General features: G+C 60.5%; 1 protein-coding gene across 2 annotated transcripts in view; it reads left to right on the top strand.

The window, feature by feature from the left end:
• TMPRSS6 (transmembrane serine protease 6) overlaps nt 1–21,969 on the top strand; it is a 37,412-nt gene extending 15,443 nt beyond the window's left edge. For both annotated transcript variants that reach the window (XM_058308767.2, XM_058308766.2), the window contains 11 exons: nt 1,164–1,300; nt 2,737–2,849; nt 3,173–3,282; nt 10,482–10,627; nt 11,027–11,125; nt 11,977–12,090; nt 14,094–14,210; nt 14,517–14,685; nt 19,986–20,257; nt 20,538–20,674; nt 21,172–21,969. In XM_058308767.2, the coding sequence (XP_058164750.1) occupies nt 1,164–1,300; nt 2,737–2,849; nt 3,173–3,282; nt 10,482–10,627; nt 11,027–11,125; nt 11,977–12,090; nt 14,094–14,210; nt 14,517–14,685; nt 19,986–20,257; nt 20,538–20,674; nt 21,172–21,462 (1,705 nt within the window). In that variant the 3' untranslated portion in view covers nt 21,463–21,969. The remainder of the gene's footprint in view (nt 1–1,163; nt 1,301–2,736; nt 2,850–3,172; nt 3,283–10,481; nt 10,628–11,026; nt 11,126–11,976; nt 12,091–14,093; nt 14,211–14,516; nt 14,686–19,985; nt 20,258–20,537; nt 20,675–21,171) is intronic.
• Nucleotides 21,970–23,080: the final 1,111 nt, after the last annotated feature.

Here is a 23,080-nt window from a genome sequence, read left to right as displayed (position 1 = left end):
GGGTCCTCAAACCTGCACCCAGAGCCCTCCTGGGGAGGGGGTGAGGCTAGTGGGGACAGCAAGGCAGAGCAGGTGGGACCCTCTCCGGGGTCTAAGCAGGCACTTTGCTTCATGATGGGTTCCACACGCTGGGTCTCTGTTGCTTAGTAAATAAAATCAAGTCCCCGACAATAAAAACTGAAGTCCCCAATAGAGGTGACCGTCAGGTCCCTCTTAGCCCGACAGCTCATCCCAGGACCTGGGGGGAGCCTGCTTGGCACTGCAGGCTGGAGGCTGGGGACACGCCCCATCCCTGGGCCCCTGGGCCCCAGGACCAGCCTCCTTCCCCAGGTGTGGGCACCCAGGTGTGGCTGTCCTGAGGTGCCGTGGGAAGGCTCGCACGTGTCCACCTGCCAAGGTGCCCAAAGCACCTCCATCGAAGCCAGTTTGAGCCATCAAGACCCAGGGCCCAATGTCGGCACAAAGTCGGCCTCCAGTAAATTGCTGCTGGACGTTGGATCGCCCACCTGGGGCAGCCATCAGCTGGCTGTGACTTGACCTGTCAGATTAGCAAGAACCGGGAGAGTTATCAGAGACAATGGGAAGTTTGAAGGAAGTGGGTGAGAGGGTGACGGGGATGGCTGGGCCCTGCTGCCCGGGGTGGGCAGCCCTAGGCCACCCCACACAGGCCGTGTGAGCCCACGTCCTTCTCAGCCACGGACAGGCAGTGGGGCCTTGGCAAGTCCCCGAGTCTCAGTTTCCCCATCTGTAAACCAGGCTGATTGACCTTGACAACCCCGAAGGGTCTTTTCAGGGCTGAGGTTCTGGACTTCTGACCGATGGGAGCTTCCTCCAGGTGCCAGTCTGGTCTACCTGCCGGGCACAGGCCGGGTGCTCAGGGGTCACGGGCGGTTCTGAGGCGCCGTCGGCGCCGCGGTCCATCCGCCACCTCCAGAAGCTGGGGCAGCTCTGCCCCACTCTGCCTCAGGAGCCGGCCTGGCCCCTGGGGGCATCCCTCGGGCCCCGGGGCCTGCTCGCACACGCAGTGGGCTGGTCGCTGAGATGGACCTCGGCCGCCGCGACCCACGCCCCGTCCACCTCCCTTCCTCGCGGCAGCCTGCTGCCCTCCCGGGCGCCCGTCCCAGCCCCGGAGGGCCCCCCGCCACCCTTCTCTGTCCCGCCAGGGTCTACGGCTGCAGCCGCCAGGAGCCGGTGGTGGAGGTCCTGGCGTCAGGCGCCGTCATGGCGGTGGTCTGGAAGAAGGGCCTGCACACCTACTATGACCCCTTCGTGCTCTCGGTGCAGCCCGTGGCCGTGCAGGGTGAGGGGCGGCCCCGGGGCTGGGGCGAAGCCGAGGGCCCTCCCCTGGCAGGTGTCCGGGGCGGGGCAGGGTGGGGGAAGGTCCTGGCAACTCTCCGCCCCCCTCCCGTCCTTACTCCTCCCTCAGTCTCCTTCACTTCCGCCCTCTGCCATTGCTCCTCTCCTCTCCCCAGCTCTCGCTCCTTCACCCCACGCTCTCTCTGGCCCCGGCTTCCCGATTTTCTCTCCTTTCCGAGTTTGTCATCTGTCTCCCCTCCTCTCTCGTCACCCCCCCAGTCCTGTATTGGTCTCTCCCCCCTCCTATTCCTTGCCCCCTGCACCCCTGTGGCTGGGCCTGGAGAGTGGGGTGTTTGCAGCTCACCCTGAAGCATGGGGCTGATTCCCATGGGGCTTGTGTAGTGCCGCCGGGGAGGGAATTACAAGTGTTTCTGGAACAGGCCTCACCTGCAGGGCAGCCCCCCACCTGGCTGCCCCACGGTCCCTCCCCGCCCCCACTCTGCCTCCACTCCTGGATCTCCTTCCCCCACCCCTTCCCCTGGGCTTCTCGCTCCCCCCCCCCGACCCTCTTTCTCATGAAGAGCAATTGTCCCAGCCCAAACCACCCACCCTTTCCTCCAGCTGGCTATTGGGGTGCTTGGGTCAGCTGCCAGTGGGAGCAAATCAAACCTTCCTGTTTGCACAGCTGCTGGGCCCTTGGCGGTTGCGGGATTGCAAATCGGAGGGGACCTGTCGCTGGCCTGCCCACCCCCCCCCACCCCCAAAGCTGCCCAGTCCCACTCAGCTTCCCCTCCCCGTCCTGGGCCACCCCATCAGGCATCCCCTGGCAGTGACCCACGTGCCCTGTTGGGGTGCTGGGGGTGGGATGTGTGCCCTCTGGGGACCCTGAGGCTGAGGAGATGCAGAGCTGGCTTGGTTCTCAGGGGAGCCTCTGCCACAGGCTCTATGGGGAGAGGGGCTGGGGGCTTTAGGGGTCCACAGCCCCACCAGAGAGGCTGCTGCAGACGTCACTGCTAGGCCCTGAACCTTATGCTTGAGAAGGGAAAGGGTTCTCCCCCCTGCCCCGTCTATATTCCAGCACTGTGAGGCTCCCAGCATTGCGAACACATTTTATAAACTGTCAAGAGCTATGCTCCTAATGGTAGTAGCCTACATTTATTGAGCTCCTACTACATGCCGGGCTGTTTGAGCATTTTTATGTCTTTTAATCTATTCAACTACCATAGGAGGTTTGTGCTATTATTGTCCCCATTTCACACATGAGGAAACTGAGGCCCAGAGAGGTCAAATGTCTTGCTCAAGGTCATGTAGTCACACTCAACCACTGGGTTTTACTGTCTAGTGGGTAGTGGGGGTGGGGTCCCAAGTGCCCCCCATGGGAGGGGCTGGGGGTGGCGCTGGGCCGAGGGACCCTGTGGAAAGTTTCCTCTCTGGGCCCAGCCTGCGAGGTGAACCTGACACTGGAAGGCCGGCCGGAGCTGCAAGGCGCCCTCAGCACGCCGTACTTCCCCAGCTACTACTCGCCCAGCACCCACTGCTCCTGGCACCTCACGGTGAGCCCCGCACCCCGCCCGCCCACCTGCCTCTGTCCTCTCCAGGGACCCCAGCTGGGAGGGGAGGTCCGTCCTGCCTGCTGAAGTGTCCTCGGGCGGGGCCCTGGATACAAATCTTGCTAGGGTGGATAGCGGGGTGGACAGTCTCCCCGTGTTTATCAAGTGACTAAATGACCTCAGCCCCAGCCTGGTGCTCTGTGTTGGGTCCCCTGTTGGGCCCAGAGGGGAACCCGCTGGGCGTCCTTCTCCCTTTTGCTATCCTGAGCAGTCAGCCTGCCAGCCTGACCGTGCCCCCGGCCCCTGGTGGCGGCCCCTCCTCCCAGGTGCCCTCTCTGGACTACGGCTTGGCGCTCTGGTTCGACGCCTACGCACTGCGGAGGCAGAAGTATGACCTGCCGTGCACCCAGGGCCAGTGGACGATCCAGAACAGGAGGTACCCACCCCGGCCCCCCAACTCTCCTCCCTCCCCAGGACCTCGTTCCTTCCTCTGGAGACACCCCCTTGAGAGCAGTCCTGGACCTCAGAGGGTCTCAGAGAGCAGGGCCTGGGCTAGTGTCGGGCCTGTTGCCCCCACCCTGGGACCCTGGTCCCATCCTGGCCCCAGCCCCCACCGAAATTCCTCTCCCCGACTATCCCTGATGTCTCGGATGCACGCTTTGTCACCAGACACCTTAGATGCTAATCCAGGTTAGAGTGAAGTGGTTTCTTTTTCTTGGGTACTGTGGCCCCACTGTCTGACACCCCGAATTCTTCAGTGAGATGATGCTGGAACCAGTGGATGCAGGGGTGCTAGAGTGTCCCCCTAAGCCCGTGACAGTGCGCGCGGAGGCTCGCCTGCCCTTACTCCCTGCCTGGCTAGGGGCCGCTCAATTGCTTCATGGCTGAAAGCCCTGCCGGGGACGGGACCCCATTTTGCCAATCCGCCTGCCTCGTGGGGGGAGGCTGGTGATGAGGGCACCCTCCCTGCTGCCCTCCCTGCCCTCTGCCCTCTGGTGGGAGCCCCTCTGGGAACCTGGGCGGGGACAGTGGGTCATTAAAGGAAGGCGCTGTCAGCAGGGCCCTGGAGCCGGGGCTGGCACAGGAGGAGGGTGTAAAAACCCGTCAGGTTTAGCGACATGGAGGCCTCTGGCTGTCCTGGCCGCTTCAAGGAGCAGAGGCAGCAGGGAGGCCAGAAACGGAGGCCGAGGGAGAAGTCTGGCTGGGAGGGGAGGAGAGAAATAGGAAGTTCAAGGAAGGGGATGGTTAGGGTGGGAGAGACTCCAGGTCTAAGCGCTGTGTGGGAGCCTCCAGGAGAGGGGAGAGGGGAGAGCCCCCTGCGAGATGGGGGCTAGAAACGGGGAGGGCTGGGGGAGGAAGGGGGGAGGGGGAGCCAAGGGGCCTCTCCCTTAGGGGCCAGGGCAGAGGTGTGGGGAGACGGGCATTGCAGAGCAGGGGAGACCCGTCCCACCGGGAGCCCGAGTGAGGAGGGTCTTCTTGCCGGGGAAGTGAAGAGAAGGTTCTGGCCCTCAGCACCCCTTCCAGCCTGCGAGTCTGGGCAGCTCAGAGGCTGGGTTCTACTACTCAGCGTTCCTGGCTGCTTGGCTTCAAAGATGCAGAGGATCCAAGACTCAGTAACTTGGAAGCTTCCAGGACTCTAGAATTCTTGGATTCTGGGGCTTGTGCGCACATTCACCAACAGCTGTACCTCGCCTGTCGGTTCATCTTATCCAACAGGATCAGGCAGCAAGCTGGCGGCAGGGCTTGTCAGTCTCTCCTGACTCATACTCCCTCCCAGGCTTTTTGCAACTAATCAGGGACCGTGCTTTGAACGAGAAGGAGGAAACGCCGGTGGCGCGATCCCAGGGCCCTGGTATGGGAGGCGAGTGCGTGAAGCACTCACGTGTGACCAGGCACGTTGGAGGGGATACTGCGCTAATGTGCGATTCCCGGCACGTGCTCTTTGGGGAGCAGAAGGCATCTTGTCCACCAGTCCCAGCACATGGACCTCTCAGGGTCCCTCCACTCCCCACCCGGGCCTGCCCAGGCTGAGAGTGGCTGGGCTCACCCGTCGGGTGGCCCTGAGATTGACCCATGAGTCACAGTTCTGCGAACGCTGATAACACCTTTTTCCACCACCCTGCGGGCCCCAGAGCTGAATCTGCTCTCTGGGGGGAGGGCAGAGGTCTCAGGGTCTGCTGCCTGCCACCTACGACGACGATTCCGTTTTGCCAGGGGCCGTCCAGGGACCAGTGGCACTGAGCCAGGTGCTCAGCACAGGTCACTTGGTTCGGTGACCCATGCCAACCCGTGACATCGTTCCCATTTCCCAGAGAAGGGAAGCGAGCCTCAGCGCGATTAGGTGGGACCGGGACGAAGGCCAGGCTCTCCCATCCCCACCGGCCACGCCCAGGAAGGCTGAGGACTGGATTTGCTAGTTCCTAATGAAATATCATTCCCATCATTCTGGTGAGGTGGAAAGAGCTTGAGTGTCTGAGGCAGACAGAATGAGTTTCTAATCCTGCCTCTATTTCCTACTTGGACAAGGACTTGACCTCTCCCAGCCTCAGGTGACTCTTCTGAAAAATGGGAAACAGTTGCCCCCCTGCCCCACAAGGCTAAAGGAGGTAATGGGTGGGCAGGGTTGATTGGCACATGCTGGCCTGGACCAAGCCGGCTCCCCAGGGCACCAAGCCCGCGCTCTGCGCAGGGACAAGGCGGGGGGCACGGAGCTGAGGGCAGCACAGGTGCGGCCTCCTCCCGTCTCCACAACCCGGTGGAGCAGGGCCTCTTGCAGCCTCTACAGCCCGATGAGAGTGGGAGGCTCGCCGGGGAGGGAAGGATCTGCACAAGGTCACCCAGCCCGTGTTGTGCCCAGGCAGTCTGACCCAGCGCGCGTGCATGCGGAAGTGTGCATGAGGCGCGCGTGCTCCCGCGCCAGCCCCCGGAGGCAGCCCCCTGGAGCCTCTGAGCAGCCCCTGCCGGCGCTGGCTCTCTCTGGCCATGTCATTCCCGTCCAGTCTATGGGCCTCAGGGGGGCCAGTCTATGGGCCTCAGCGGACGGGTGGCAGCTCTGGGGCCTCTCGCGAAGCCCCGCCTTCACCTTTACTAGGGCCAGGCCCCCAGGTGGGGAATCACGCCCCCTCCCCCAGGCGCCTGCCCCGGTCTGAGCGGGGGAGGGAAGGCAGCGGTGGGACGCGTTCATTAGAAGCACTGGGCAAACCATTTCCTCTGGTTATTATCATTTTTGATAATGATCATCCTATGTAGCTGTTGGGAAATTCTTTGAACAAGCATTTGTTGGAAAATCTGTGTGTGTGGCTGGCGCAGACGCCAGCCGCCTGGGAAAGGGTGTCAATTTTCGGGCACAGGGTTTGGTCAGGAGGGGGACGCTCAGTCCAGGACCCAGAGAGCCGGAGGGGAGGAGCAGGGTATGGGTGGGGGAAGGGAGCTGAGCCCTGGGCGCCACGTGGGAGGCCCAGGCAGGGCGGCCTCCGGCAAGGCCCTCTCTCCCAGAGGCCTGGCTGCGCTCCCCGACCCTTCGCTCCATTTTCCACTCAGCTTCTCCCCGGGGCCCAGCTGCCCCTGGCCGAGGCTTCACGCCCCCTGAGTGGCACCAGCTGCTCCGTTTCACAGAACCCAGCCTCGCCCGGCGTCACTGCAGCGCAGGCTTCCCCCTTTCCAGGAACCCGCCTCCCGCCAGCTTCCTCTGATGACACTTCTCTTGTGTTCTGCCCCAACCATTTCCACCTGGCTCCAGGCCAATGGGGACACGCAGAAACCTCTGGCTTCTTGGGCCCACTGGAGCCCCCTGGGGCCCGGCCTGCCTAGTGGTGGCCCTTCTGCTCTCCTGAGCCCCAGGGCGCCCAGCACTGCTTGCAGACACAGACACTCTGTGGTCACTGCCGAGGGCCCTACCCCATGCTGGGTGTGGCGATACAGAAGGTAGAGCCTACCGCTGCCCTAGATGAGCTCACGGTCCCATGACGTCAGCAGCCTGCTTTCCAAGAAGTCATTTTCTCATTTATTCCTTGAAACATCCTGACAGGGAGGTATTATCAGCCCCACTTGACATTTGCCGAGGCCACTCAGGTAGTTCACGTGGTAAAGTGGGGCCTGAAACTCAGCTCTGGGGCTTCAAGCCCAGTGCAGCCCCCACACCACCACCATGCTGTCCTCCCTTCTTTAGCACCTGCCTTCTCTGATCCTCCTTCCCGTTTAACTGGTCCTTAGGAAAGGGCGTGCATGTGTGTGTTCATTTATTCATCCATCTATTCCTTCCACCTTCCCTCCAACTTTCCCTCCCTGTCTCCCTCCATCCATCCATTCTTTCATCTATCCATCCAACCATCCCTCCATTCATCCATTCACCCATTCCTCCATCCCTCCATCCCTCCCTCCATCCATCCATCTATCCATCTATTCTTCCATCTATCCATCCAACCATCTCCATCCATCCATCCATCCCTCCATCCATCAATTCCTCCATCCCTCCATCCATCCATCTAGCGTTTCTCTACTTCCTCTATCACTGAAGTTGCTGACACACAAGGAGGTTGGCAGGGTCCCTGCTTACCATCCAGGTGAAGCAAGAAGGAAAAACCCCAACTCTAGAGTGGTGAGAGGGCCCAGCAGGTCACACAGTGCAAAAGGACACCTAGATCACTGAGGGCTTCTGCAGCTGAGGTGACAGTGGGGCTCCGCCGGCTTCAGACTGCTGGTGCTTCAGGGAGGGGAGGGGGGCTCTGCGGAGGGGGGGAGCGGGGAGGAGTTGGAGGGCCACAGGAGGCACACCCTCCCCAGCAGGCTCTGCTGGAGGAACCAGAGGCTCAGCTGTGCCAGGCCAGGGCAGGGCTCGGTGAGGAAGCTGCCGGGTGACAGCAGGGAGCGGGCCACACCAAGCAGGCAGCCCTGCTGAGGGCCAGCCAGGGCTGACGGGGCGTCTTCATTTTCAGGAGAACTCTAGATTAGGGTGTGAAATTAGCTGGTAACTAATTATTTTTTCAATGGGAAAAAAAACACAAAACCAACGTGTAGACTAAACGGATCACCTTTTAGTTGGGCCCAACCTGGGTGATGAGATTGCAGCCTTTGCCCAGAAGTCTTCTTTGGTCCCTACTAAGGGAGATGCCGGCCCGCGGATCCCATCGCCCACTGCCTGCCCCCAGGCCTCCAGGTTGCCCGACACCTCGTGGGAAGGCAGCTGCCAGCTGGGAGCTGCTTCCCGGATTCCCTCCCCGCTGCTAATTGAGTCTGACCTGCCGCCAGGTGCTGTTACCTAAGGGCCCATGGCTGAGGCTTGGGGTGACAAGGCAGCCCTCAGACACCTCTAGGTTGAAACGCTGCACCCCACTTCCAGCCCTGGCTCTGGTTCCTTTCCACAGCCTCCCCCGACTGCATTGGGACAATGGCCCAGTGGTCCCTGAGTCCTCACATGCTGAGGACGCTTCGGGCCCCTGGTCGCCCCTGCCCGGTATTCTCCAGCCCCAGCTGCCCTGCCTGCCTGCTGGGGTCATGCTCTGCAGATGACCATCCACGATAACCCTCGCTTATGCACCCTAGAATCAATGACAACCCCCCTCTGCTCCCTTAGTTCGAGGGCAGGAGGGGCCAGGCTTGCTCGGGGCGCCCCCTGGTGGTGCCGCGTCCCCGCCTGGCCCCACCTCCCGCTGTGGGAGTCTTGGTATTGGGCAGTGGCTCTCAAAATTTTGGGTCTCAGGACTCCTTTACACTCCTAAAAATTACTGAGGACCCTAAATAGCTTTCGTTGATAGAGGTTATCTATACCTATATTTATCATATTAGAAATTAAAGCTGAGGACATTTACAGATATTATTCATTTAAAATAATAAATCCATGACATTTGAACATATTTCATGAAAAAAAAATTATATTTTCCTTAACTAAAATAATTTCATGGGAAGAGTATCATTAGTTTACAATTTTGCAAATGTCTTTAACCTCTGGCTTCCTGGACCACAAGTGGGTCCTACTCCAGCTTCCACATTCGAGCAGTTCTGCTATCCCATATCCCGTAAAAACTCACCTGCTCCCTTGTGAGATAATGAGCAAAAAAGGGAAATAGCCTCTGAGTGTCTTGATGCACCTAGTTTCGACTTTGGGTGCCAAGGGCGCCTGAACCTGGAGACTGCCGGAAGGCGGAGCCGCTCGAACGCAGTCTCTGCTGCCGGCCAGGCCTGTCGAGAGGCCAGGCCCCAGGGGGGCAGGAGGGGCCCCGAGCCCGGGGCGCTGGGCAGGGAGAGTGGGGGTGCGCCCCCCCAGAGCAGGCAAGGGGATTCTCCTGGGGGGGATTCTCCTGGGCCTGAGAGGCCGGTCCTGGCCCCCGCCTGGCCGTTCCCCCTGGAGAACCTCAGAGCCCCCGGGCGGGCAGACCTGGTGGCGCTGTGGCCATGGGGAGCAGGGCTGGGCCAGAGGCTCAGCTTGCACAGCCGCACACCTTGCAAAGCTACGCCCAAGCTCATCCTCAGCTGTTCCCTGATTCGGTTGCTGAATCAGTAACTGAACTGTTAAGTGCTCACCGTGTTCTAGAAGCCTCTGAGAAGCAGGTGGCCAGCTCTGAGGGGTGCTGCATCTGCTGAGGGGTGCTCCCACCTGCTCGCCTGCTTCCCTTCTCCCCCTCTCCCGGCGCGCTCTCTCCTCCCTCCCGAGGGCTTTTGCCCGTGTTCTGGGTGATTCCGCCATCATTCAAAGTATCCTGTTTGTGGAGTTCTCCCTGCCCCGGGCAGGAGCTCCTACAAGCTGTTCCATCTGTTCTGTGAGGATGGCCCACCTGGGCTGGGAGGGAACCCCGGCTGCTCTGCCGGGAGGCTTCCTCTCTCCTGGGGAAGTGGCTGCACCCGCTCAGAGCACCCACTTGCTCCCTGAAGATGGGTGGGCTCCTACCTGCACTCTGGGGGGGGGGGGTCTCAGGCCCTCTGGCAGGTCCCCCACCTGCTCTGTGGAAACAAGACGACTTCCTGGCCGTGGGAGCAGGGACAGGGGTGAGCGTCCAGAGGGAACGTGAGGGTGCTCCTGTGGGCTGCCGTGGGCCCACCCAGGTGTGGTCATGTGCTGAGGAGGTGCTGCCCACCAGCACGGCCCCTGGTCCTGGGAGAGGGGCTGTCCTTCCCTCACACCCAGAGGGTCGCTGGGAGACCACCAGGACTGTGGAGGCATCCCAGCGCCGCCCCTCTACGCCCTCTCAAGACTCCGCAGAGCGGGCCAGGCAAGGACGTGGGCCTCACTGATACATTGAAGCCTCTTGCTAGAACCAAGGAGACAGAGACAAAAAATGTCCTTGTTTTATAAGGGAGGGAAGGGGGGTTCAAAGAGGCACCCTGACTTGCCAGAGATCTCACATCTCATAGACGACTGGGACTAGAATCCAGATTTGAATTATTATGTCATAAGCAACAGGGAGCCATTGAATGTTTTAGAGCAGCAGAGTGGCACAGCCAGGCTGCTTTCTAGAAAGATGACCCTGTTGATGAGTGGTTACTCAAGGGAGAAGCCATGGCATCCTGGACCAAGGCAAGGGAAGTAGGGGTGGGGTGCAGCCCCCCTCCTCTCTGCCAGCCACACCCTTGCCCTGTTGGCACACGGAACCCAGGCTGCCCCTTTCCTGTGGCCCTGAGTCCCTGTCTGGTCACCCCCAGGCTGTGTGGCCTGCGCACCCTGCAGCCCTACGCTGAGAGGGTCCCCGTGGTGGCCTCGGCCGGAATCACCATCAACTTCACTTCCCAGATCTCCCTCACCGGGCCCGGCGTGCAGGTGCACTACAGCCTGTACAACCAGTCGGATCGTGAGTACCGGCAGGCTGGGGAGCAGAGTGGGCACCCCCGCTGGATTCCCGGAGCTCTCCCTGCCTCTTTGCCTTCCTGCGAACCACTGAGTGGGTCGTGGGCAGCTGCTTTTCAGGCTGGACGCAAAGAGTGTGTGTGTGCTGCAGGTGAGCTCATGCATGCAGCTCTGGGTGTGCCCACGCGTTCATTAGGGATGGGGTGCATACAGACCCACGTGTTATGTGCATGTGTCTGTACATCCACGTGGACCTTGTGCACATAGACCCACGTGTTACATGCATGTGTCCGTATGGTTCGTGCGTACCGTGAATGGCTGTCGGTGGATATGTTTATGCACACGTGAGCACACAGGGGTGTGCGTGCTTGTGTGTGTCTTGGTTATCCCTCTCGGCCCCCAGCCTGCCCTGGAGAGTTCCTCTGCTCTGTGAACGGACTCTGCGTCCCCGCCTGCGACGGGATCAAGGACTGCCCCAACGGCCTGGATGAGAGAAACTGTGGTGAGCAGCTGCCTCGCAGGCCCGCCTCCCCTGTCCCCGCCTTCCCTGGGCTGAGCTGAGCCCACACTGGGGAAGCCCTCCTCTCCAGCTCCCACTAGCACCCAGGAAGCGGGTGCCCTCGCTCTGCTGAGACAGCAGGATGGAAGTCCAGCGCAGGCAGGGGACCCCCCGGGGCCAGCCCGACTCCCGACTCCCAGCTCAGGATTTCCCCAAGAAGGAACCAAGAGGGCGAGGGTGGGTTCAGAGGGCAAGGGCGTTAAGTGGGGCCCTCAGGCCCGGGCGGCCAAGGACAGGAGCCTTTCTGGCCCCCTCCACTCCGGGCTCATTCTGGGAGCTGCCCACTCTTCCTGGAGCTGTTCGCCTACTGCCTGGCCCTGGTGGAAGGGGCTCCAAGTCCTGGTGGTCTCCCAAGCCACGGCTCCCTGGGGACAGGACCTCTCCCCTGAAATCCTGGCTTCTGGACTCCCTAGAATCACCGTCCTGGCAGTTCATTCCTCCCTCCCTCCTGCCCCCATTATAGTTTTAATTATGGGGAAAGGGAAGCAGAAGGATAAGGAGATGTGCCCATTTCTGGGATGGCCTATCGTGATGCTGTGGAAGGTGCCTCATATTTGGAGCCAGATCATCTGGCTTCAAGTTCTGACTCAGCCCAGTGACCTTGACCAAGTCCTTTTATCTCAGTTTCCATCCATGAAATGGGGTATCTCACAGGGTACTCAAGAGTAAAGTAGCTGAGAAAGAGATCTGTGACCCATAAAGTGCAATGCAAATATGTGTCCCACAGCGCCAGCAGCCGCTGCCTGGTTTTTCTGACTTCCTCCCACCTGGCCCCTCTCTGTACCCCCGCACAGTCTGCAGAGCCACATTCCAGTGCCAAGAGGACAGCACCTGCATCTCGCTGTCCAGGGTCTGTGACCAGCAGCCTGACTGCCTCAACGGGAGTGACGAGGAGCAGTGCCAGGAAGGTAGGGAGGGGTGGGACCAGGTCTTGGCCAGTCCTTGCCCTCCTACATGCCTCTTCAGCAAAGGCTTCTGCCTTCTTGGCCAAAACACCCACCACCCCTTCTGTGTGTACATCCATTTGTCTGTCTGTCTGTTCATTCACCTATCTACCTACCCATCCATCTATCATCTGGTCTCCCACAGTCACCCTGTCTGTCCAGTGATTCATCCATCCATCTATCCAACCAACCATCCATCCATCCATCCATCCATCCAACCATCCATCCAACCATCCCTCTATCCAACCATCCATCCATCCATCCATCCAACCAACCATCCATCCATCCATCCAACCAACCATCCATCCATCCATCCATCCATCCATCCATCCATCCATCCATCCAACCATCCATCCAACCATCCATCTATCCAACCATCCATCCATCCATCCATCCATCCATCCATCCATCCATCCATCCATCCATCCATCCATCCAACCAACCATCCATCCATCCATCCATCCATCCATCCATCCATCCATCCATCCATCCATCCACTGGCCTGTCCAGCACCCTATCTACTGAACCATCAATTCACCCATTGGGTTTTTCTTTTTTTTTTTCCTTTTTATTATTTTCTTTTTTTTTTTGTCTTCATTTTTAAAATATTACATTAAAAAAATATGAGGTCCCCATATACCCCCACCCCCCTCACCCTACTCCTCCCCCCATAACAACAATCTCCTCCATCATCATGATCCATTCATTGCATTTGGTGAATACATCTCTGATCACTGCTGCACTGCATGGTCAATGGTCCACATCATAGCCCACACTCTCCCACGTTCCACCCAGTGGGCCATGGGAGGACATATAATGTCCAGTAACTGTCCCTGCAGCACCACCCAGGACAACTCCAAGTTCCAAAAATGCCTCCACATCTCATCTCTTCCTCCCATTGATTTTTTAACTGTCTTTCCATTGTTCTATTTATCTGTCCAAACAGTCAGCCATCCATCCTCCCATCCATCCACCCATCCACAAGTCCACTGATCTCCCTTATCCCATTGTCCATTGGTCTTCACACCCACCCATTCTTCCACCCATCTAGCTGTCTGTCGTCCTTCCCACTGGACCATCATTACATCCAGTTCTTGGTCAGCCCATCCTCCTGTCAGTGTGTCCCATTGTTTCATCCACCCAATCAACCAACTGACCAACTGACCAATACTTGCAGAACACCCAGTGGTAGGCAAGGCAGGGTGATGAAACAGGAATAAAAACCACCACCAGAGGCCTGTCCTTGTCCTCCAGGGGTTTGTCTGTCCATAGGAAGACATGGTGGATACCTCTCTCTGGCTCAAAGCTTTCTGGACATAACAGCAGTGGCATGGGAAGATTAGGGGAGGGGGAACACTGCGAGACAGAAAAGGAGGGGGAAGGTAGATTTTGAACGGGACCTTGGGGAGAGGTGACATTTAAGTAAGTGGGGGAAGGCAGCCAGGCAGAGATCAGTGGTGGAGGGGAAAGTTCTGTAGGTTGAAGAGCAGCGTGAGAGGTGAATGGCCAGGCAGGGCCAGGTCCTGGAGGACCACCAGGCTGAGTGGGGAGCCTTAGGTACAAGGAGCAGGGCCCTGCTCTTGGAAGCCGGGTCTCAAAGTGGAGGCGCAGCCCTGCCTTCAGGCACCCCACCCAAGGAGAAGCCCCCGTTGAGAGGAGAGACAGAGATAGGCTGCTGGACAGGCCAGGGGCTGGCTGAGTCTTGGACAGGTGGGGTAACTGGGGCGACCAGATGATAGATGGATGACTGGTGGATAGATGAATGAGCAGACAGACAGATGAACAGCCCTAGTGAGGGGAGATAGAGGGCTGGCCTTTAGGAGGCTCAGAGGACCCCTCAGGGTGCTCAAGAGACCCCATCCCAGTCACCTCCCAGCCGAGATCCACCTTCCCTGGGCCTTCTCTGGAAGGCCCACTCCGGGCTCAGGACCCACCTTCTGTGCCCTGTCCCTGCCCCTCTCCCCCAGGGGTGCCCTGTGGGCCTTTCACCTTCCAGTGTGAGGACCGCAGCTGCGTGAAGAAACCCAACCCGCAGTGCGACGGGCAGCCCGACTGCAGGGACGGCTCGGACGAGCTGCACTGCGGTGAGCCTGCCCGGGCACTCCAGGCCCGCGGCCCGGGGGGTGGGCTGCCAGGGGTCCTCCCCACCTGCCCGGCCCTGGGGCTGGGGAGCGGGGGAGCGGGGCAGCGGGAGGGCGGTCTCACCCTGTGCCCATCGCTCTCTCTGGCCCCGGGGTCCCCTCGCCACCGTGGGCCTGACTCCTCCTCTCCCCCTTCCTCCTCTTCCTCCTTCCTCTCCTCTTTCCCTGTTCTTCCGGCTCTCTGATCTCCCTCCCTGGCCTCCCCCATGCCCTCCCCCGCTCTGCATCCTGCACCCCCACCTCCCTCAGACTGTGGCCTCCAGGGCCCCTCCAGCCGCATCGTGGGCGGGACCGTGTCCTCAGAGGGGGAGTGGCCGTGGCAGGCCAGCCTCCAGGTGCGGGGCCGCCACATCTGCGGGGGGGCCCTCATCGCCGACCGCTGGGTGGTCACAGCTGCCCACTGCTTCCAGGAGGACAGGTGAGGCGCGGGCGATGTGGACGGGGAGGCCGTGGCAGGGGCAGGCGGGGCGGTGGGGTGCAGGGCCCCAGGGCTGGCCCCACCGTGAACACTGCGCCCCCGGACAGGATGCTTGGCCTCTCCGTGCCTGCCTTTGACTCCCTTTCATTCATTCACTCATTTTTCCATCCAACAGCATTTCTTGTGCTCCTACTGTGTGCCAAGGGCTGTGCTAGATGCTGAGGATACAGTAGAAACAAAACACAGAAATCCCAGCCCACCCTGTGTCCTGAGCCTTGATCCCCTGGATGTAAAAGGGGCATCGACAGGGGTGGTGGGCGGGGCTGGGAAGCCCCAAAGAGGCCCCAGGGCCATCTCCCCTCGGCACTGCGGGCTGACATACCTACACACACACACACACACCCTCGGCACTGAGGGCTGACATACCTACACACACACACACACCCTCGGCACTGCGGGCTGACATACCTACACACACACACTCCCCCTCGGCACTGCGGGTTGACATACCTACACACACACACACACACACACACACCCTCGGCACTGCGGGCTGACATACCTACACACACACACACACACCCTCGGCACTGTGGGCTGACATACCTACACACACACACACACACACCCTTGGCACTGTGGACTGACATACCTACACATGTACACACACACACATACCCTCTGCCCTGTGGGCTGACATACCTACACACACACACACACACCCTTGGCACTGCGGGCTGACATACCTACACACACACACACCCTCGGCACTGAGGGCTGACATACCTACACACACACACACATCCTCGACACTGAGGGCTGACATACCTACACACACACACACCCTCGGCACTGCACTGCGGGCTGACATACCTACACACACACACACCCTCGGCACTGAGGGCTGACATACCTACACACACACACACACCCTCGACACTGAGGGCTGACATACCTACACACACACACACCCTCGGCACTGCACTGCGGGCTGACATACCTACACACACACACACACACACACCCTAGGCACTGCGGGCTGACATACCTACACATACACACACACACCCCCTCGGCACTGATGGCTGACATACCTACACACACACACACACACACCCTCGGCACTGATGGCTGACATACCTAAACACACACACACACACACACACCCTCGGCACTGAGGGCTGACATACCTACACACACACACACACACCCTCTGCACTGCGGGCTGACATACCTACACACACACAGACACACACCCTCGGCACTGATGGCTGACATACCTAAACACACACACACACACACCCTCGGCACTGAGGGCTGACATACCTACACACACACACACACACACCCTCGGCACTGAGGGCTGACATACCTACACACACACACACACACCCTCGGCACTGAGGGCTGACATACCTACACACACACACACACACCCTCGGCACTGCAGGCTGACATACCTACACACACACACACACACCCTCGGCACTGCGGGCTGACATACCTACACACACACACACCCTCTGCACTGTTGGCTGATGTACCTACACACACACACACACACCGTCTGCACTGTGGGCTGACATACCTACACACACACACACACACACACCCTCTGCAGTGTGGGCTGACATACCTACACACACACACACACCCTCTGCACTGAGGGCTGACATACCTACACACACACACACACACACACCCTCGGCACTGAGGGCTGACATACCTACACACACACACACACACACACCCTCGGCACTGAGGGCTGACATACCTACACACACACACACACACACCCTTGGCACTGTGGACTGACATACCTACACACACACACACACACACACATACCCTCTGCACTGTGGGCTGACATACCTACACACACACACACACACACACCCTCGGCACTGCGGGCTGACATAACCCCCACACACACACATACACCCTCGGCACTGCGGGCTGACGTACCTACACACACACACACACCCTTGGCACTGTGGGCTGACATACCTACACACACACACACACACACACACCCTCGGCACTGAGGGCTGACATACCTACACACACACACACACACACACACCCTCGGCACTGAGGGCTGACATACCTACACACACACACACACACACCCTTGGCACTGTGGACTGACATACCTACACACACACACACACACACACATACCCTCTGCACTGTGGGCTGACATACCTACACACACACACACACACACCCTCGGCACTGCGGGCTGACATACCTACACACACACACACCCTCTGCACTGTGGGCTGATGTACCTACACACACACACACACCGTCTGCACTGTGGGCTGACATACCTACACACACACACACACACACACCCTCTGCAGTGTGGGCTGACATACCTACACACACACACACACCCTCTGCACTGAGGGCTGACATACCTACACACACACACACACACACACCCTCGGCACTGAGGGCTGACATACCTACACACACACACACACACACACACACCCTCGGCACTGAGGGCTGACATACCTACACACACACACACACACACCCTTGGCACTGTGGACTGACATACCTACACACACACACACACACACACATACCCTCTGCACTGTGGGCTGACATACCTACACACACACACACACACACACCCTCGGCACTGCGGGCTGACATAACCCCCACACACACACATACACCCTCGGCACTGCGGGCTGACGTACCTACACACACACACACACCCTCGGCACTGTGGGCTGACATACCTACACACACACACACACACACACACCCTCGGCACTGAGGGCTGACATACCTACACACACACACACACACACACCCTCGGCACTGAGGGCTGACATACCTACACACACACACACACACACCCTTGGCACTGTGGACTGACATACCTACACACACACACACACACACACATACCCTCTGCACTGTGGGCTGACATACCTACACACACACACACACACACCCTCGGCACTGCGGGCTGACATACCTACACACACACACACCCTCTGCACTGTGGGCTGATGTACCTACACACACACACACACCGTCTGCACTGTGGGCTGACATACCTACACACACACACACACACACACCCTCTGCAGTGTGGGCTGACATACCTACACACACACACACACACACACCCTCTGCACTGAGGGCTGACATACCTACACACACACACACACCCTCAGCACTGCAGGCTGACATACCTACACACACACACACACCCCCTCGGCACTGCGGGCTGACATACCTACACACACACGCACCCTCTGCACTGAGGGCTGACATACCTACACACACACACACACCCTCGACACTGAGGGCTGACATACCTACACACACACACACCCTCGGCTCTGCACTGCGGGCTGACATACCTACACACACACACACACACACCCTCTGCAGTGTGGGCTGACATACCTACACACACACACACACACACACCCTCTGCACTGAGGACTGACATACCTACACACACACACACACACACACCCTCGGCACTGAGGGCTGACATACCTACACACACACACACACACACCCTCGGCACTGAGGGCTGACATACCTACACACACACACACACACACACCCTCGGCACTGTGGGCTGACATACCTACACACACACACACACACACCCTCGGCACTGAGGGCTGACATACCTACACACACACACACACACACACCCTCGGCACTGTGGACTGACATACCTACACACACACACACACACACACACATACCCTCTGCACTGTGGGCTGACATACCTACACACACACACACACACCCTCGGCACTGCGGGCTGACATACCTACACACACACACTCCCCCTCGGCACTGATGGCTGACATACCTACACACACACACACACACACACCCTCGGCACTGTGGACTGACATACCTACACACACACACACACACACACACATACCCTCTGCAGTGTGGGCTGACATACCTACACACACACACACACACACACCCTCTGCACTGAGGGCTGACATACCTACACACACACACACACACACACCCTCGGCACTGAGGGCTGACATACCTACACACACACACACACACACACACACCCTCGGCACTGAGGGCTGACATACCTACACACACACACACACACACACCCTTGGCACTGTGGACTGACATACCTACACACACACACACACACACACATACCCTCTGCACTGTGGGCTGACATACCTACACACACACACACACACACCCTCGGCACTGCGGGCTGACATAACCCCCACACACACACATACACCCTCGGCACTGCGGGCTGACGTACCTACACACACACACACACCCTCGGCACTATGGGCTGACGTACCTACACACACACACTCGCACACCCTCGGCACTGTGGGCTGATGTACCTACACACACACACACCCTTGGCACTGTGGGACCTACACACACACACTCTCACACACCGTCGGCACCGTGGGCTGACTTACCTATACACACACACACACTAGGTTTCCTGGGCTTCCAGATCCCACCCCAGGCCCCTCCCAGCACAGCGGGCCCTGGGCTCTTCCTCTCCCCCACCTCCTTCCCCGCCCTGGATCTGGGTGAGTGGAGCAGTCTCCCGAGTCTGAGGCCTGGCCAGGGCTCGCCCCTCCTCCCCTTGCACCCCCAGTGGGGAGGCTCTGGGCTAACTCGCCGCTCGGGCCGCGTGGCCGCTGTCACCCGGGATGGCTGCGGCAGCCCAGAGTCCACTCCCGTTTGTGTCCTCTGCCCCGGTGCCAGGGTGCTCTCTCTAACGAGCCATCTGACCGCGCCAGACTCCTAGGCCCCGTCCCCCTCCCCACTGCCCTGGAGGCCAGACCCGAGAGCTGACCCCGCCTCCAGGGCTCTGGGGGGCCCACCCCCTGGCCGATCCCGCCACACTCCATCCCCACCCCCTCCCCACCCGGCTGAAGGTCTCTGTGAGCTCAGAGCAGGGCCCAGCCTGTAAAGTGCACAAAAAAGAGGAACAAGTACTTGTTGGGTGCCTGGCGCTGTGCTAATTCTTCACATACAGGGTCTCACTGAATTCTCCCATGAACATAGGAGCGGAATCTGCTCTTCCCATTTCACAGATGAAGAGACTGAGGTCCAGAGACGCACACACCTATCCAGCAAGCTGGAGTGGGAACCCAGGCAGGCTCACTCCAGGGCACACACTGCACCCGCTGCCACCAGTCCAGGAGGGCTTCCTGGAGGCAGAGGAGGGATGGGGGTGACAAGGCGGAGGCCCCGCTAGTGGGGCGAGGCGGCTGCTGAGTGAGTCCCTCCCCCCCCAGCATGGCCTCGCCCACACTGTGGACCGTGTACCTGGGCAAGGTGTGGCAGAGCTCGCGCTGGCCGGGCGAGGTGTCCTTCAAGGTGAGCCGCCTGCTTCTGCACCCGTATCACGAGGAGGACAGCCACGACTACGACGTGGCCCTGCTGCAGCTCGACCATCCCGTCGTGCGCTCGGCCACCGTGCGCCCTGTCTGCCTGCCCGCGCGCTCCCACTTCTCAGAGCCGGGCCTGCACTGCTGGATCACGGGCTGGGGCGCCCTGCGCGAGGGCGGTGAGCGGAGGCGCCGGGACGGCGAGGCGGGGTGGGGGGCTTGAGGGGAGGGTCTGCCTCACACAACATCCGGGCATGAGGGTGGGCGAGGCTCGGGGGCCCAAGGCTCCCCTCGCAGGCCCTGGGATGAATCGAGGCGGAGGCACAGTGAGGTCGAGGTGCAGGTGCTGCCCTGGCAGGAGCAGAGGGGAGGAAGGGGTTTCGTGAGATGCCAGGGGATGGAGGGAGGGAGGGTGGGGCTCCCGGAGCCCGCTGCCCTCTGACCCCGGCCCCCGGGCAGGCCCCACCAGCAATGCCCTGCAGAAGGTGGACGTGCAGCTGGTGCCGCAGGACCTGTGCAGCGAGGCCTACCGCTACCAGGTGACCCCGCGCATGCTGTGCGCCGGCTACCGCAAGGGCAAGAAGGACGCCTGCCAGGTGAGTCCCGGGGGCGGGCCGGAGAGCGAGAGCAAGGGGCGGCGCGCACTCCCCGGCCGCCGCTGATGCCTCCTAGCTCCCAGCAAGGTGGAGACGGAGGCTGGGGGCAGCGGGGCCCTTGCCCGCGCTGGCAGGGCTAAGAGGGCGCCGTCTGCTGGCGCACCTCCAGGCGCCCCCCCCCCCCACGCCAAGGGCCCGGAGGACTCTGGCAGGAGGGGAGGGGCGGCCCATGGAGGGAGGCGGGGTGGAGGGTGGGGTTGGCGCACATCCAGGGTCCCACGGGAGACCCCATCGCACCGGCACCTGCTGCAGGACCCGGCTCTTTCTACTCAGCCTGAGCGGGGGTGGGGGCCGGGAAACAGAGGCTTCAGGAGGGCGCGTGACTTCCCTACACCCACCCAGCAAATTCCAAGCGTGAGGACGAGAACCCCAGTGGCCCTGGCCCGGAGGGCAGGGGACCGTCCCCCTGAGGCAGCCTGTCTCTTCTCCCCCTTCAGGGTGACTCGGGCGGTCCCCTGGTGTGCAAGGAGCCCAGTGGCCGGTGGTTCCTGGTGGGGCTGGTCAGCTGGGGCCTGGGCTGCGGCCGGCCCCACTACTTTGGCGTCTACACCCGCATCACCGGCGTGATTGGTTGGATCCAGCAGGTGCTGACTGGGGGAGCAGCCCCCTTGCAAAGCTGGAGCCTCCCTCCTGGACCCCGAGAGCCCAGGGCAGCCACCTGGCGAGGGGAACAAGTATTCTCGGGAGTGGGGGACACCCTGTGGGGGCAGGAGGTGGCACCTCCCTGACTCAGGAGATCTGTCTGCCACAGTGAGGGCACGAGAAGCGGGGAGTCAGGACACCCCCAAGGGCCCAGGACGGGGCACCTGGGCACAGACCTACTGCCATCCTCCCTCCACGCCCCTCTCCATTCTCTCTCTTCCTCCCCGTTCCTCAGCCCTTTGAGGGGAAGCAGCCCAGCACGGGGGCTCCTGGCTTCCAGGTCCCCAGAGGGCCCCTCTGCACACCCCGCCCCACCCCTAATCCCTAACGCAGAGGCCGCTCGGGCAGCAGTGCTCCAGGGAACAGAGTCCAGCCAGGGGGGCCCGGGCCCACCCGAGAAGGGGGCTGAGGTGCTCCCGAGGAGGCCCTCAGAGCCCTCGCCACAGTCACGTGGGCCAGCTGCCACCATAAGCCAAAGCACGGGGGGCCCCGGACCTGGGGTCCTCACCCACCCCTACCTGCCGCGCGGGCCACCACCAGCAGCCCCTGGAGGTGAGCTCCGGCGCCCTGTGGAATAAAGCCATCGGACAGAGCGCCTGCCGCCGGGTTTTGAATGGGGACGTGCACTGCGCTGAACCAGACGCTGCGTCCTGCTCAGCCCCCTCCCCAGGAGGCCAGCAGGCCCCGGTGGGGGCCGGGGAGGCAGGCACCCGGGAGAAAGCCTGGGGAGACAGTAGTTCAGAGGGACGGGGCAAACGAAGGGCTCCTTCTAGAACCTTGCGGAGGCCCAGAGAGGGGCAGAGACCTCCTGGTGGCCGCCCGGGGGTTAGAAGAGGAGCCTCAGTCACAGGATTTCCAGTCTCCTACTTCCTCCTTTGCAACAATGCCCCCTCCCCATTCTTTCAGGCATTTATTCGGCATGTCACAGGCTCCTACTATGTGCCAGGCTGTGGGCCACAGATAAACAAAACCTGGTTTCTAACCTCGGGGGTGGGTGCAGACTAGGTCAAAAGACAGTGATCACCCAGTGTGAAGGGGCTTGAAGGCAGTGTAGAACTTGGGAAGTCAGGGAAGGCTGCCTGGAGGAGGCAGGACTTGAACCAGGGCTCAAAGTGGCCAAGGTGGGGAAGGGCATTCCAGGCAGGGGACAAACATGTGCGAAGACATGAATCCCAAGAGCAGGGCATAGCAGGGAGCAGCGAGTCGTGTTACTTAGAACACAGGTTGTGAGCAGAATGACTAAGGAATTCGGAAAGCAAACAGACCAAATGACAGGGCTTAGAGCTGAGCTCAAGACTTGGCCCTGAGAGCAATGGGGAGCCATAAAAGGCTCTGTGGCAAGGGAATGGCCGGAGTGAACCTCCATATTAGAATCACCCACTGGCACCGGCGGGGAGGCGGCTGGCAGGGAGGCCAGGTAAGAGGCCACTGCAGAAGTCCCAGCAGGGGCTGGGGGCCTGGCCCAGCGGGGGCAGCAGGGACCGACTGGAGAGCCGGAAGGACAGGCGCCTCCTGCAGGAGATGGGGGTGAGGAAGGAGAGACCCAGGCCTTGTCAGGTCCCGGCTTGAAGAGCTGCCGACGGAGGCACCCCTGCCTGACCTGGGGACCTGCGGAGGGAAAGGCTCGGGTGCCTCTGGGGCCTCCGAGAGGGAGATGGTGGCGCCAGAGAGGTTGGGATGGGGCGTTTCAGGGGTGCAGCCTCT

The sequence above is a fragment of the Dasypus novemcinctus genome, chromosome 12, assembly GCF_030445035.2.
Source record: "Dasypus novemcinctus isolate mDasNov1 chromosome 12, mDasNov1.1.hap2, whole genome shotgun sequence".
Lineage (NCBI taxonomy): Eukaryota > Metazoa > Chordata > Mammalia > Cingulata > Dasypodidae > Dasypus > Dasypus novemcinctus.
Note: the sequence above shows the minus strand (reverse complement) of the source record. Positions and strands in the feature narration are given on the sequence as shown.